The 16,117-nt window shown below is 41.4% G+C and overlaps 3 protein-coding genes across 6 annotated transcripts; 2 read left to right on the top strand and 1 right to left on the bottom strand.

Moving 5' to 3' along the window:
• Window positions 1-819: 819 nt before the first annotated feature.
• Window positions 820-3,554, top strand: LOC112884812. 2 transcript variants are annotated; one of them, XM_025950392.1, is made up of 3 exons: window positions 822-1,103; window positions 2,955-3,220; window positions 3,322-3,554. In XM_025950392.1, exons 1-2 carry the CDS (start codon window positions 1,025-1,027, stop codon window positions 3,179-3,181), a joined length of 306 nt encoding a protein of 101 aa, XP_025806177.1. In that variant the 5' UTR covers window positions 822-1,024; the 3' UTR covers window positions 3,182-3,220; window positions 3,322-3,554. The 2 variants fall into 2 exon arrangements, with proteins under 2 accessions (XP_025806178.1, XP_025806177.1); XM_025950393.1 differs by having other exon boundaries at window positions 820-1,103; window positions 2,955-3,554.
• Window positions 3,555-6,374: 2,820 nt separating this feature from the next.
• On the top strand, window positions 6,375-10,698 carry LOC112884811 (KH domain-containing protein At1g09660/At1g09670-like). 2 transcript variants are annotated; one of them, XM_025950390.1, is made up of 7 exons: window positions 6,375-6,994; window positions 7,522-7,607; window positions 8,344-8,489; window positions 8,663-8,779; window positions 8,890-9,006; window positions 9,891-10,034; window positions 10,133-10,698. In XM_025950390.1, exons 1-7 carry the CDS (start codon window positions 6,885-6,887, stop codon window positions 10,283-10,285), a joined length of 873 nt encoding a protein of 290 aa, XP_025806175.1. In that variant the 5' UTR covers window positions 6,375-6,884; the 3' UTR covers window positions 10,286-10,698. The 2 variants fall into 2 exon arrangements, with proteins under 2 accessions (XP_025806175.1, XP_025806176.1); XM_025950391.1 differs by lacking the exon at window positions 8,890-9,006.
• Window positions 10,699-12,218: 1,520 nt separating this feature from the next.
• LOC112886984 (keratin-associated protein 21-1-like) lies at window positions 12,219-14,544 on the bottom strand. Of its 2 annotated transcripts, none has more exons than XM_025953044.1 (3): window positions 14,354-14,544; window positions 13,477-13,651; window positions 12,219-12,568 (listed from the first exon to the last, which is right to left on the bottom strand). In XM_025953044.1, exons 1-3 carry the CDS (start codon window positions 14,487-14,489, stop codon window positions 12,472-12,474), a joined length of 408 nt encoding a protein of 135 aa, XP_025808829.1. In that variant the 5' UTR covers window positions 14,490-14,544; the 3' UTR covers window positions 12,219-12,471. The 2 variants fall into 2 exon arrangements, with proteins under 2 accessions (XP_025808829.1, XP_025808830.1); XM_025953045.1 differs by lacking the exon at window positions 12,219-12,568 and adding an exon at window positions 12,702-12,880.
• Between the last annotated feature and the right edge of the window lie 1,573 nt (window positions 14,545-16,117).

A 16,117-nucleotide genomic window follows, 5' to 3' on the forward strand; every position in this document is an offset into this window, starting at 1 on the left:
TTTATTTAAATAAAAATCTATATATGCAAAAAAAATTATATCAGTTTACTTGTAAAAATATATTTAAATATAAGAAATCTATAAAAATTATAAAATAAGAAACTCATATGATTAAATTTGTAAAAAAAGGAAAATAAAAATATAAATTTTGAAAAAATATTGGAAAAGAAAATATTCGACATAAAGTTTTAAAATAAAATTTTGAAAATATAAGAATTGAGCAGAAAAATTAAAAAATAAAATTTTGATCCATATGTATGCTTCGTATAAGTTGAACACTTCTATTTTATACCTTAAAAATATTGATTTGGATTTCACATGATACGATTAGCAAGTTTGATGATCTGAATATGCATTTTGAAAGTTTAGAGACCGGAATAACATCACAATCCAAGTTCGAGTACCAGCGTTGCATTTTATTCTTAATTTAATAACTATACTTTTGATATCTTGATTCTTGATAGACAAATATTGTAAAATGTTTTCTCCCAAAGCCGGGATAATATTTTTCTACTGCTCTTTTGCCCAGGGATCGGCGTCACGTTACAGCACTTTTCGTTGTATTTGATTTGATTCTCTTTCGCATACGCCGGCCGGCTTTCATTAGCGCGTACTACGATGCATTCATTTGCGTGCTCCTATGACGACAGTTGTGACAAGTGGAGTAGGTTCTTTCGCACGATCACGGCCATGCGCAGCCGACGGTCGCACCGAATCCCCACCCGGGGCCCACCAGCAGCGACACAACGCCGCCGGAAAGGACCATCCACCTGCTGCAAGCGGAGCCTTCGATTCGAAGCCAGCCCAGCCCGACCGCGTCCGGTCCGAGCCGTCGTCGCCACGGGCACGGCCTACTACAAACGCCAAGGCCGAACCGGGCACGGCAGCCGCAAGGCCTGCAGCGACCGAACCACCAGCACACGCACCACCGCGCCCGAGCCCCACCCACCACCACCGCACCGCAGCGTGCCGACGGGGAGGAGGGAGCGGGAGCGCCCCGGTGGGCCGGTCGTCGCGGACGGAGATGAGGGGCGGATCCAGACCGACCCCGGCCGCCGTGTTGCTCCTCGCCGCCGCCGGGATCTGCGCCCAGTTCGCCGCAGGTTTGCGCTCTCGATCTGCCTGTCGACCGTCGATTTAGGGGGCGCGGCGTGAGGGGGGTTACCGGGAGATCTAGTTGCTACTTAGAGGCGGGGCAGGGGATTGAGGAACCGCTACCACGATTGTTTTCAGAAAAAAAGTATTACGATCTGCGTTTTGTGAGTCTAATTGAGTTGGATACGGCACTTTGGTTGCTGATGATTTCGGTGGCTAGACTGGGATGAACTCGCCGAATCAGGTGGGAATTTCGGAGGTTATGGATATGATGTATGGCTGGCAGTTCAATAGACTTTCAATTCGGCCTCTGATTCAAGCTGCGGTAGCCGCTAATTTGTATCCTTGCTGTGATCGGTTCGAATAGTTCCACTCGTTATGCTGCGCGCGTGCTGGATCATGGAATGTTCTCCTCTCGTTCGGAAATTGAAATTGTTTTGTGGATTTAAAATGTAGAAGGTAGTCGAACCTTAACACCAAAACCTGTTTTTATTAGATTCAAGTTTGTATATGTAGCAACATGTTTCTGACCCCCTGAACGCAATTGTAGTGCTTTACTATATTACTTGAGCTATCGACTCCGTAGTTCAGACTGTGTTCTGGCATGATAGCCTATTAGGATTGGAAAATGTGTTCTGTTGAAAGATTAAGGCCATGCCTAAATAGGGTTGAAGGATCACCCAATGACTATATTAACTACAGTGATGTTGCGGGCACCTGCCAATGGTTTGCCTTGTTTTTTAATGGCATTGTAAGGAACTGTTCATTCTTTACTCTTAGGAGCTACATCATGGGCTATGTGTCACCTTGTTTTAACTTCTTTTATATGTATGCCATCAATCATCCATGCTAGGTTTTCATACGTCAATTACTCAAATTACTGTTATTCTACTCTGGAGTGGTGAAGTCACATGGTTGGTCTATTTGTGAGATAAAGCTATGAAAGTTAAATGTAGAGAAGGGTCATTTTAGCCTAGGAAAAAAGAAGGTAACAAACACAAGTGGCATAACATTCTAGTGTTTGGACTGGCATTTTACAAACACAAACATACTCCTAGAACCTTGAATCTGGAAAAGATCATATAGCTCTTGCTGTGAGTACAGAATTTGAGATTTTGTATCTTTAAGCCAATTGAAACACCAAATCCTTCTTTGTTTTAGGATTAGACCTCAAAATGTCAAGATAAAATAAATTGGTCCTAACTGGCCAGGGTTGAGGTCATTTACCACATAAATCCAATAAACAATCAAATGAGTCAGGTGTGACCGTGAAAGTACTTGTTTTCTTGCATGATGATTTTAAAACTATCAGTCTGTTCTTTGAAGTAAACAAATTGTGTTACAGTATTCTTTTCAAGCAAATGATAAGTGGTTCCGAGAACTGAAGCTGTCCGTGGCCCCCCGGTGATACTAGGGCTTCTGGTTAGCCAGCTAGGATATGTATGGCCTCTGAATGCCATCTAGAGTTTGTTTTGCTTCCCAGCACTTCGTGTAAATTCCACTTGGTCGGTAGTGAAATGTGGTCAGTGCAATTGGAAACTATTAATGGTAGGTTTCTTGATCAGGAAGCAATATCTCTTCATTTAAGATGCGAAAACGATGCAATTTTCCCTTAAGTGCTGTCAAATGTTTACTTTTCTGATAGTTTATACCATTTTTGAACTCTTGAAGATGTTTTCAAACTTTTTTTTGGACTTTTGAAGACATTGACTTCTTAACTGTTATGTCCTTTTTTTTGTTGTTCTTATGTTACTTCATTTCCCTTCCATCAAAAGCTCTAAGTGCAGACATGAATTAACAAAAGTTGCTACTGCATGGACTTTCAGTTTCAGATAATTAACTGCCTACAATGTTTGCAGTGCTAGCTGGTGATTCCAGGGATGATAAGAAAGCTGAAGCTCAGCCGAAGGGCCATACTGGCAAAACAGTTTTGTTCGCCCTCCTAGGTGTGGGGGCTGTCATTCTGTTGTCATTTTTCATTTTCAAGTATTGGCAGAAGAAGAAAAGGGAGGAACAACATGCACGTCTGCTAAAGCTATTTGAAGAGGACGATGATATTGAAGTTGAGCTTGGTCTTAGAGATTGATAATCTTCAATGTACAGCAAGAGTATCTTGGCTGACAAGGTAATTCCTAGGGCACCATAAATTGTAGTATGAAAAGCATCACAATCCTGGTACAGTTTCATTTTCAAATTTCAAATACGAATTTATAAAATTGTCCACAGGTTTTGCTGGCTGGCCCTCAAGCATTTCCATGTTAATGTAAAGAATTTGTTGTATTTAAACTCGACAGACCTCCACAAGAAAGGTCTACTGTACTTTAGCTTTATATGGTGAACATCTCTTTGTGCGGATGCATCAGAATAGCTTTGATGAGGAAGTATTAAAGGTTTGGAGAACATTCTTTTGTTTTTTAAAGTTTTCTCAATATACATACGCATCTACTAAGCAATTCCTAGACTACGGTAATCCTTTGTAGCGGTTCCCCTCTGTATTCCATAGATGCATTTTGTAGGTTTAAAGAGGCTTCGAATCAAATTAGTTTGCGTTTGCGGAATTGTTCCTGTGTTCAGTCAATGGGGCTACTTTATGAGTGTTCCATAGTCTGATTCCTGATGCAATGCATTCTTTTCTTTCTTCGAATGATGCATCTGTTATATTGCGTTATTTACAGCAAATTTTACATTTGTCGGCATGTCAACGGCTATTGTATTCTATGAGCTGTGGTCGAGTATTTTACGAGCCGTGGTACTCCACAAACAGCTGTGTGCTGATTGGATGGATTCAGGTTGGGATTTAACGACGGAAAACGGTGTTCATACTCGAACCAAACGGATGCCCCACACCCCGTTCTATGACAATGAGATTGGCCTGCATAATGCGCGCTGCGTGTCCCACTGTTTTCTAGCAAGAGAGAGTGCAGTTCAGCTAACAGAAGGTGAGGAATTCCTTAAAAAAGAAACAGAAGGCGAGGAACTTGCTGCTGCTTGCCCCATAGGAAGCTACGAGATGTATGGGAATGGCCAAACGTGGACCGTCTGCCGATGCAATTGGTAGTATTTTTTTATCAGTTAATTAATTACGATAGCATGCCATTCGAATTCGTTTCTCCTCACGAATTATTTACGCAGAATGTCATTCTAATTTATTTTATTAACTTTTTAGATTGATATAATAATCCAAAATATTTATAGCTTGCATCCTTCGCAACCCTGCTCGCAGTCGAGGAAGAGCGCCCGGGCCCATATGAGACAGTTTGATGAAGCGAACTCAAAACTTTTGTTGGGCTTTTTTCCTAGACCAGCTTAGCCCATATATCACTTGCTTTAATACTTTTACCATCATTTCCACGCTCATCCGCACGGCACCAGATAGCAGTAGCGCTGCAACAACCACAAGTGGCCGTCGAGCCGTGGCGGTGCATGGGCGGCGGCCTACCGAAAGCTCGGCGCGCTCGCGCGTACGGCGCTCGTAGGTGCACGTACGCCCACGCGTTTCTCGCCTCCCGTCTCGCGCTCGGCTGTCGGCTCAACCGTTCTACTGAAGAGGCCGCGTGGGAGTTCAAAAACAAAATAAAATTGCTGGTGAGAGGTTTTACATAAAACTGGAGATATGGGAGTTCAACCAGACTCCAAAGGGTGATGTCTTAGGAAATGCAGTCCTAACGTAGGAATTTGTACATTTATGCTCCCTTCTTTCTTTTTTCATAATTTAATTAGTTTCACTTGTTTTTATCTAATAAACAAAAAAGCTTGGCTCCCATATTCCGTTGCAGTACGCTCGTTCAACAGGACTACGCTGTCATGGTTGGCAAAATTGTCAAGCAACAGCTATTAGTAACCGTCCACTAAGCATCTGCGAAAATGACACGAGGTTCTCATCGTTAAGTATCCCCGGCAGAGATCAGCACGCAGATGAACAGGTTCAGCACTAAAGCTTGCTCACGCATCACGAGCCTGAAGGCCTAGAACAATAAAATATAAAGCCATCAAAAGGAAATTGGTTGTCAATAATGTCACAGCTGCATAACATAGTGGTTGTCAAAGTATATGTTTAGCAGCGGATAATCATTTTTATGAGCCATTGTTCTCAGCATAATAAGGATATGTACAGCAAACCATTATTTTTTTGAAGTAAAATTGCACGCGCACTTAAAAACTACATTTTCAAAAGCTAGCTTAGATGCCACTACATTATTTTCAAATGACTACTCTTTTTAGTAGCTGAAATGTATTGACGAAGTGTGGTTTTTATGCTTTTTTCAGCAGAACACATGTGTGCCTCTGTGCAACAAAAGGTGTTGTTTCTTTGAAGGGAGAATTCTTGGCATTCCAGGCATGTGCCACTGACAGCGTGGTCTAGTCCCACACATCATTGAGACAACATGTGGTGTATAAATGGTCACGGAAATTCCAAGTGGACAATATGAAAATGAGCAGGAGGCACCATAATGCACTGAAACTCATTTCGCAAAAAAAATGTACTGAAACTCCAAGTGGAAAATAAGAAATTGAGGAGGATGCATCATAAACATAACATTGTGATGAAATATAGGAACAAAGTGCGTACCTTCGAACTAGTTACCAAAATTATATTTTAGGTTCTAGAATAGGTGTGATTTTGAGAATTTTTTTAACCTTTACTCAAGGCAATATAATACTTTCCTCGATACAATAAGGGAAAATTAAATTCACCTGCATCATTTTTCTCTGTAGCTGAGGTTGCTTTGCTTCCCTCTTAAGATGTCATTTGGATCCTGCGGACTAAATTTTTAGTCCCGTTAAATCGGATACACCAATTAGGAATATTAAATGTATGCTAATTATAAAATTAATTGCATAAATAGAGACTAATCCACGAGACGAATCAATTAGCTACGACTTGTACAATTAGTTTTGCAATTAGTCTTTATTTAGTCCATCTAATTGGTGTCGAAAGACAGGACTATAAAATTTAGTGGTAAGATCCAAACGGAGCCTAAGCCCTTTTTATGCATAGGGAAAGGGGTAGGAGCTGGAAGTTTTTGTTGTCTCCGATCACTTTTATGTCAGTTAGTTTGTTGATAAGATCACAAGTCCAGCTATTTTTCTTTTGCAAATTTATCTCAAAAGAAATAATAAAAAACAAAAAGGTGAAAAAAGGAGTAACGATCTCTAGAAGCAGACAGGGGCTCAATCGTCTGAGCTGGACCAACCGGTGAGATACATTCACACGTCAGCGAGCGAGAAGGTATCCAAGGGCCAAGGCTCTCCCCTCCCTCTCCTGGGTTTGTCTCTTCCTGCCCCCCGGCCTGTCTCACTAGGTTCCACTTCCACCCACCCCCTCCTTCCTCCCTCCCACAAGGTGGCCTGCTGTTGTTTCTACGGAGGAGAGGAAGAGCGAGCAAGCAACAACGGCAGCAGGCGGCCACAAAGGAGCTGCTGCCAACCCCTGCACAGCCTGGGCGCTGATCATTGATCTACACAAGCCCAGCTATTACCTTCCCTTTTCATTTTTTATGCACACATGCATATATAATCCCACCCATCCCAATACTTGCTCCTTTGTTCTTGGCAACTTTCTGTCCCTTTAGATTTCCTTGGATTCCGTATAGGCAGGGCCTTCTTCAGCCCCCATTCATCTGCTCTGTATAGCTCCCTAGCTGTATCCTCTCCTGGTTTCTTGATTCTTCTTGTTGGGGCTCTTGACTCCCTCTGCTCTATTTTGGTTCTGGCCCCAGTTCTTTGCCTGAAGATTCCATCTTGTAGAGTTTCTCTCTGAATTCTTGCTGTTCCTGTTGTTGGAAGCCATGGATGAGAGGATCCCACCGCCCCCTTTCTTCCAGCACTCACCATCCGGTGTCCATTCTTCCCCTCATCGCCACAACTCCATGCGGTCTTCTTCCTCTGATATCGAGAGGTATGTGACTCCTGCTACTGGTTTCTGTGTTCCATGTGACATCTCTGACATGTTTTGATTTTCTGTGTTCTCACCGATCCTATCCCTAAAGCGTTTCGAAAGTGAGATTTGGTTACTCTCGTGCGAGATTTGCGCGTGCTTGATCGTTACCATCTTCGTGTGATTTTGGCGGCGATCAATGCGGCCCTGCTGCTATATAGCGATCTGCCAGATTGGGGATCGCTTGCTGATGATGGATTGATGCAAGTGTTGTTGACTGTTGCTGGCTACTAGGAACAAGTCAGCATTGTGTCATCGGTTGGGCGATGATGGTTTGATGTCTATTCATCCGCGGAGTGTTTAGTTTTGAAGCTCGACTATTAATTGTTATTGTGTTCTGCAGCTTGTTTTACAGACCATTGGGTAATCTTGTTCCCTTGATTTTTCTATTTTCGAAATACGGAGTGGCTACTTCAGTATATTTTTTCTCCTGCAAGTTTCTGCAACATCTATAATTGATCGGACTAATGAAATTGTTTGCTTGGCAGATACCTTGCTGAGTTACTTGCTGAGAGGCAGAAATTAGCGCCATTCGTGCAAGTTCTCCCATTTTGTACCAGGCTTCTAAATCAAGGTTTATTTCTTTGCCATTTTGGCTTTGGTTTTTTCCAATACTATTTATTAATGTAGCTATTAATAGTTTTTAATACAATCTGCTATAGGAGTAGCATTTCATGATTCAGCCTATTGCTATTTTTGCTATTCCTTCCTTCCGAATCATCTGCTACACTTTCTGTACGAACATGTTAATCCTTCTCAGCATGCTTGCTTCTAAACATTGTGTTAGTTTGTGTTTACAACTCAGTTGTTGTAACTTTTTTACCGATTTAATACACATCAAAGGTATTCATCACTTGCTTGTCCTACAAATTTATGGTTTTAATTGACCAGCGTAGATTACTACAAAACCCTATGCATATCATTTATGTAAATGCACCATTATGTTGCTAGAAATGCTAGTTTCAAATTGCAGTCTCAATTTCACTGAAAAATTACAAACTGTTAATTGTACAATTCTTCAGTCATATCATTTATCAGGCTCACTTTTCCGAAAGGAACATCAATGCTATTTAACTTTCGTTACTGTGAAGTGTGGTCATTTTTTTATTCTAGTGGTTATTCGTTTTTCCCCCTGTATTCTAGCTTCTTGGTGTAGTTTCAGTTTGCAGCTTTAGACTGTTTTGGATATCCTCCTGGATGCTCTCTCCATGATCTAAAGTGGAGTAAATATTTACTAACATCATCTATTACGCAACAGTGTTTCAGATGAGATTATTCAATCTGATACCAGCTTGTTTTCTTCAATGCAGAAATTTTGCGGGCATCTTCTTTGCCACCTAACCAAACTTTTATTGAACCTGAGAGAATTGATCATGGTAGCCCCTTAAGAATAGCTGGCCAACCTATGAATGGTCAATCCATGGATCTAGATGGGTGGTCGGGAATGCCAAAAGAGGTAGTTCCCATTCATAAAATCATTTGCTTATTAGTTTCTTACATGCCCCAACTGTCTTAGCTCCATTTGATACTAGTATGCACACACATAGTGCTCAGAATTCTTAGCATACCGGTCATCAACCGTTTTTTGTATTGTCAATTGCTTCAATTGAAACACATTTCTTTTTTCAGCACTTAGGAGTAATCCAATCCCCATCCATGGTATGGAATGGTGCTCCGGGAGTAGTTGGCAGCCCTGTCGTGAAAAAGGTTGCCAGGATCGACGTTCCAATTGACAAGTATCCCAATGTATGCGCAAGCAACTTACTATTAGCTATAGTATTTGTCTTTTTTGTTTAACTTCTCTTTTTATGTGCTATGCCAAATCCAAGTTATTCATAACATTTTGTAATGATTAGTACAACTTTGTTGGCCGTTTGTTGGGGCCACGAGGAAACTCGCTGAAAAGAGTTGAAGCTACAACCCATTGTAGAGTATATATTCGTGGACGGGGTTCAGTGAAAGATTCTGTTAAGGTAATTAAACAAAAATTAGAATCAGCATGTTATAGTTTGATATTACTTACGAAAAGGATTGGAACCTTTTTAGGACCACTTGTATTCCATTTCAGCACTTATCAAATTAGCTACACAATTGCATTAGTTGTATCATATAGGATTAGAAAATTAAGGATGGTTGTGATTGACATGAACCAACCTATATGGACATAAGGCACCATTTATGTTTTCCGAAATAAAATTTTGACAACTTTTGAAGAATGAAACCCTGTTATGATTTCAATTACTTTTCATATTTTCTGGTCTTATATGCTGCAATCAAGGACTAGTCGTCGAAAGGTAGAATTTTGAACTTTGCGCTATGTTAGCAAGGAACAAGTGCCATTGCCAAAGCATAAAAACTCTTTTAGGATTTTTGTACCCTGATTCCTGAATTTGATGCACTAGTGAATCTGAAATGTGTGTTGTTTCTTTGATTCATTCCATGTATATTCTCACGTTGTTCCTTGGATAGCTGATACTGAGATAATTCTGGTGCCACTTCAGTTTTTGCTTATTGTAAAAAAACTATTCTTTAGGTAGAAATATCGACTTCGTGGAATATTTTGCATCTTCGAAAGGCTCTATTTAGCTGTCATTATCACATAGATCCATATGTGGTGTGGCTAAACTTTCAAACTTAAATGCTATCCTGATTCCTTTTTGTCAAATTTTATTTTTTGCCTCTGACTTAAAGTCTTGTACTCGAACTTATTTCCTGAATAAACTGTGTGGATAAGAAACCTTTTGTTATGGAATAGTTATTACTTGTGTAGTTGCTTTTGCCCATTTTTTCTCTCTCTTCTCGTGACTGTAAAACAAGAGCGGAGAGATTCTGAAAAATAAAAGCTGGCCTTAAACAGGAAGACAAGCTGAGAGACAAGCCTGGCTATGAGCACTTAAATGACCCACTACATGTGCTTGTGGAAGCTGAGTTCCCAGCAGATATCGTCGATGCACGACTAAACCAAGCTGTAGCCATATTGGAGGATCTTCTCAAACCAGTTGTATGTACTCTTACTTTCTGTCTGTTCCTATTTACTTTCAATATTTATCTTGCTTCTCCACTGATAGTACCGGTCTCATTAACTGTTGTTATCCTCAGGATGAGTCCATGGACTACTACAAGAAGCAACAGCTGAGGGAATTGGCTATACTTAATGGCACTCTAAGGGAGGAAAGCCCAAGCTCCCATCTTAGTCCCAGTATATCCCCCTTTAATTCTACCGGGATGAAGCGTGCGAAGACAGGGCGGTGATCTTATCTAAAAATGCAGTGCTTGAGGTGATCAAGATATTAGATATGTATATCAGATTGCGGATGTGCTCCACTGCGTGAGATGATTGTTGGTGCAGACGAAGGATCAGCACGTCTGGCTCCAGGCCTGTCATGACATGCGCTTTACTGTGGACATCCTTAGAATGGACAATCGATGTGCAAGATATCTGTCTACTCGAGGGTTTGCTGTTTGGTTTTATTATTCTTTGTGTATTTAACTTTGAAATATTAACATTATTGGTTGGGTGGTTATAGGTTTTGGGATTGTAGTGTTGACAATAATCAGGGTTGTTGAATGTATAAGAAATAGTTTCGATTTGTTAGAAATGGTTGATATTCTTGCGGACAACTGTGGTCTCAGTAACATTATTGCACTGCAGTATTCTTCCATTACTCTTGACCATTCTCTCCTTACCAAAGATTTAGTCCAACAATTCTTTCTTACTTACTTTCTTCTGGCTGCTTGTACAAATGGTCGACTGAATTCAGAGCACATGAACCATTTTTCTGATCCTTACGGGTCTTAAATTATTGTCTGCAAATTGGCTACAAATTCATGTGAGATTGTTGAGTTCCAAGTTAGCAATTATCTTTCACTGAACGCTCTTGCTCTTGAGAAGAGGGTGGTATAAAGATAATGTTGCAAGAACAGGACATGGCATTTGGTTTCAAAGAGAACAGATATGGCATGTATTTCTGCGAAAAAAAATATTTTGAGCAAGATGCTTCTAAAATCCCAACTTCGCGGTGCATTAGTTACGCAAATTTTGGCACAAACTGCCTATGTTCTATATCCCAATTATGTCGTGGTACCTCTCTAATGCGCACTGATGTTGTTTATACCTCTCCTATTCGCTTACACAACTTGACGCAAGCTGACAACATGTTTACAAGATCAGATTAGACCAAATGACCAAACCAAAACAAAGTGCACGCATCTTCCAATGGAGATCCCTGCCTTGCCTTGCAATAAACCTGTGTCTTTGCGTGGTAATCATGGTCGTTCTTGTGGTTATGCTGCGAGGCCGCCCATCATTTCATAGTACATGCCTTTATTGTTATGTCCCATGAACTCCCAGAGTGGCCTGGGGTGTGCCGTCATCATGGTCCGTGCTCGACGAATCCATGAGCAGATCGTCGCGAGGTCATCATGGGTGCCATTGCATCACGACCATGTCTGATTGGATCTGAAAGGAACGATGCTCCCAATCATTCTGCCTGTACATATTTGTAGTGCTTCAGCTTTGCCAAGCACGATATGCATCAGTCGGTGTTCTTATGAGCAAGCTTTGCCGCCAAGCCCATTTAGATGTTTTCAATATGTGAGAATTGATTAGGAATCACGCGTTAACTGCACTGTTTTCTGTAAAACTCATATGATCTGCCCTTTGGGATATGAACTTTGAAATGTCTAGATCCCGGTTTAGTTTGATCATACGCGAAATCTGTGCAATTATTTATTTCGATTGCTTAGTTCAGACTACATTTTTTTTCTTTAATTCTCCACTACAGTTTACATAGCACTTAGCAGCAGCAGGCCCTGAAAAAACAAAACAGCAGTAGCAGCAGCAGTAGTACACTCTCCATTGGAGCTTCTATTTCTTAATCCGCAAGCTACATGACTTGCCTCTTAAGGAACTGATGGCGGGATTGAGTTTTTATCATGACCAATCTTTTTGAGATGGAAGAAAGTGGGAGAGATTTGACAGAAAACTTAACGAACTCCCACTTCACTTGACCAAGAATTACGTTGAATAATACTAATCATTGAGTCTTGTTGAACAAGAATGCATAAAGATTAAGGTTAGACTTTGCAGTAGCTACACTGGAGTGAATGACAGTAAGCTACGGAGTATAGAATCAGACAACAAGTTGAGGTCGGCAAGTTATACACAAGTATCATGGGCGTGATAAAAAAAAGAATACAAGGATCTGAAAGAAGATCCTGTATAGTATTTAAAATGTAATGGTCAACATTGCAGTCCACATTCAATCGCATCCTAGTGGATGCTGGGCAAACCAGGCATTTGCTACAGGTATAAAATATGGACAGCATTTCTCACAATGTACAGACTCCTACCAAGAATTCACTGAAACCAGAGACAAGATAGTATGTCTCAGCAAACTTATGTGCCTAAACCTCAGAAGATCCTGGTGCCAATTTCACTAAGCTTTCCTCCACTTATCAATCTCCTTTAATGTTGCTTTGATTAGTTTTTTTGTGTTCTCGATCACCTCATCAACCAGGATGTCGATCTGATCTCTGAAAAATATTACAAGACCATATTAAGTAATTTTGCTCGTGATGAGACAAAGCTAGAGTATTACGTTTACAGCAACTAAAACTTTGTGAAACTAAGAAGCACTTGAGCTGGAAAACATGCCATTGATCTCGAGGTGGAGGCTGTTTAACCTCTCCCCTGACATGGGTTTCAGACATACTATCGGCTCATGGACCCAGCTCCATTTTTAGAGAATGACAACTCTTCAGCAGTATCTGACCCCCACCCCACCCAAGGCACTTCAGGCAGCTTATCTGCAAGACCACCCTTCGATCGTAAAAATCTCTCGTAGTCTGGTAAAAAGCACCCAGCTATCAATCTTCTTATAATCTGTAAGACTACTCATGATTCATAGGATGCCAGATAGCAAACATCTGAAGAAGTTATAGCCCTGCTTGGCCCAGTAGTCGTAATGTCGCATCAGCAAGACAAACTGACCAGGGCAGGATAGCTTATTTTTGGGCTTAAAGCCTACATATTTCAACCAAAACATAAGTTCGATGGGAGTGACTTACGAGTCTTATTAAGTCTGCTAGGGCACATACTCTTCTACAAATTGCTTGCAGGGTTCATAGTCATTCCTGTTTTGGCGTATAATATAAATAGCTATTTTTTAAAGGAGATCTAAATATTTCTCGAATATGTCTACGCAAAATACCCCATGGAATGGAAATTGTTAACTTCCTCTATGCTGGTTATGCCCAGTGGCATCAGATTCATTAAAGAAACAAAAATAATAGCAAACTTAATATTTTGGATCATTGCATATATAATCAGCAGAAGAGCACACGATTTTTTGCAAATATAAGTACATAACTACAGGCATCACGAAAAGGAATAAGATGAAATCGTCTTGCAACAGGTATGTGCCAAGAAATTTAAATCTTACTCAGATGGAGGACCCTTAGATTTCTGATTTGATCTGCCGATGTTTGAATATTTCCCATTCTCATCATAAGCAACTCCTTTTCCAAAACCGTAACCAAATCCAATTCCTATGCCACAACCGGTGCCAACTCCAAATCCCAGGCGTAATCCAGGGAACCCAGGCCCAACTCCTGCACCTGTTCAGTCGCATTGGTAGTGCAATAAATAGGAGCTAGCCGAAAGTTCAAAGTTTAACATCATAGTTGGTTACTTGGTTCATCAAGCAACCAATACATTTCTGAGTAAGAAAGGGCAACACTACACAATCAATATCCTGAATCTAAACTTAGATTTGAAGATACACCCTGTTTGTGTTATTAATTGATTGAGCTGAGGGAATCCAGAACCTCTACCAAAGTACCAAGAATCCATGTAATTCACGACAATTAGGTGCAGAATATGTCAGAATTTTTTTTCTTTTAAACACTGACCAATAGTCACTAGAGGTGCTATTAGTGCCATTTGTATTTCATTGGTGTATTACTGTTATGCTCCTAGGTCCAAACCTCAATAGGTTGCGGCAGCCAGCAAGTTCAGAAAATGATGACTTGATGAGCCATGCAGGCGAGTTGCAGCCTGCAATCCGAACTGAGGACGGGTTTTTGGAGTTAGCTCACCCTCGCGAGATCGCGACCCTTTGTCCCGCCCATTGCCCCAATTTCAGACCACTCCAACCAGGTCGGCAATTACTCATCAACCGATTGACTTAAACAATCAAGACCGGAGTGACATGTGTTCGAGATGTTGCTATTCCAAATCATCAGAAGATACGCCTACACAAATTCCGGACGGTTCCATAGTGGCAAGAGCGGGTCTAGGGTTTAAGGGAGGGGTACTACCGCCGATGAGTCCGACGCCGACACCGACGCCGCAGCCGGCGCCGGCGCCGAAGGAGGGCCCTAGCTTCCCCAGCACCCTCGACCTCGCCGGCGGCAGGCTCCACCGCGCCCCCCTCCGCCCGCCGCCGCCGCCCATGCCTCGCGCACGGCTCAGAGATGCTTTCTCGAGGCACGCACACGCTTCGTGAGTGGCTGACGGCAGGGCGGAGCCAGCGCGGGCAGCGTTATGAACCCTTGATCTTGCGCGGAGATTTGCGCTCGCCTACATTTTAAAAGACCGTGCTCGCACGGCCCGGCCCAGAGACGATTGGAGCTGGGTTTTTTCTTGGGCTCAAGTAATCCAGTACGGTTGAAGCTGGGCCGAGCCAGGCTTCGAGTTAGCTCTTATTCATTGCACTACCAAACGTGGCTCAATAAGGTCTTCGTTTGCTCTTTGCTGCTTCTACTACTACGCGAGTCGTCGTCGTCGTCTTCTTCTTCTTCTTCTTCTTCTTCTTCTTCTTCTTCTTCTTCTTCTTCTCCTCCTCCTCCTCCTCCTCCTCTTGCATTCCTCATGGTGAAACGTCCTGTTTATTACTACTTCGTTTAGGAAGTATAGTACTTCTCAACTAGTTACTGAATTCATGTCGTAGGACCCATTGCCTTGCTGGCATTTCAATCATGTCCAGAATAAAATGCCACCTCCAAATATTCTTCAAGGCATTTTCTTCTCCAACTCATGGGCTTGCTTATCCTGAGATATCCGAAACTTGAGAGCAGGGAGTGGCGTACTGGCACAGCATTGGTTAGCGGCATGGGCCCCGTCTCATCCTCAGCCAGGTCAGCATCATCCCTAGCCGACCCTGCTGGGGGGAGGAAAGGAGAGGGGGGCAGCTCACTGCTCAACCAGCAATGCCCGTGTCTTAAATGGGCCCCAAAATAGTCTAGCCTGAAAAAATAAAGTAAAAGAGCAGACCAGGATTGTGGTTCATTTTCGTTGAATTTCCATGGCAATGACTTGTACGGATACTGGGCGGTGCCTGAAAATCCGGCCCTTTAATTCTGTCATATTCTAGGGTTCTATGCGAGAAGCATTGGAGTTTCATCTCATGTTGCAAGAATTCGTCACGGCAGGACTAGCATTTTCTTTTTTTCCAGGTTGTACTGCGATTGTGTGGTGACATTGCTGCCTCCCTATTATTCCTTAGAAGAAAAGGTACATGTTACCACTTGTGAACTTTTAGGATGGAAAAGAAAATAAATATGGTTTCATATTGTACTATATTGTTTGACAGTGACGTGGTATGCCATGACCACATACAATGCAAATGATTTTGTTTTCCATCTGAATCCTTTTGGTTGGTTGGGCACATAGAGCACGGAAAGAGCATACGCCAACTCCACTTTTTCAGTAACTACTGAAATAAACCTGTGTTCTCATTTATATCCAGAAGCACAGGGAGATATGCTTATGAATGGTTTTGGCCCTACTGGACTGATTCAAATTTTGACATGGATTAACTCAATATTATCCTTAAGGTGCGTGCTATTAACCTTCATTTCATGATAATTGATAGAGTAACATTAACTTTAGTATCTGACTAATAATATTTGTTTAAATATTTAGTTAAGGTGAGATATGTATCACTACTTTTGTTATCAAGAGTAATTTATTCTTAAGGAGCTACTAAGTATATATTTATAGCAAAAAAAGAAGTTATGATGTTAATATTTTATGAAGCAATCTGCATATGACAAATTGATCACATACAAAGATATTATATA

Source organism: Panicum hallii, chromosome 3 (genome assembly GCF_002211085.1).
Source record: "Panicum hallii strain FIL2 chromosome 3, PHallii_v3.1, whole genome shotgun sequence".
Taxonomy (NCBI): domain Eukaryota; kingdom Viridiplantae; phylum Streptophyta; class Magnoliopsida; order Poales; family Poaceae; genus Panicum; species Panicum hallii.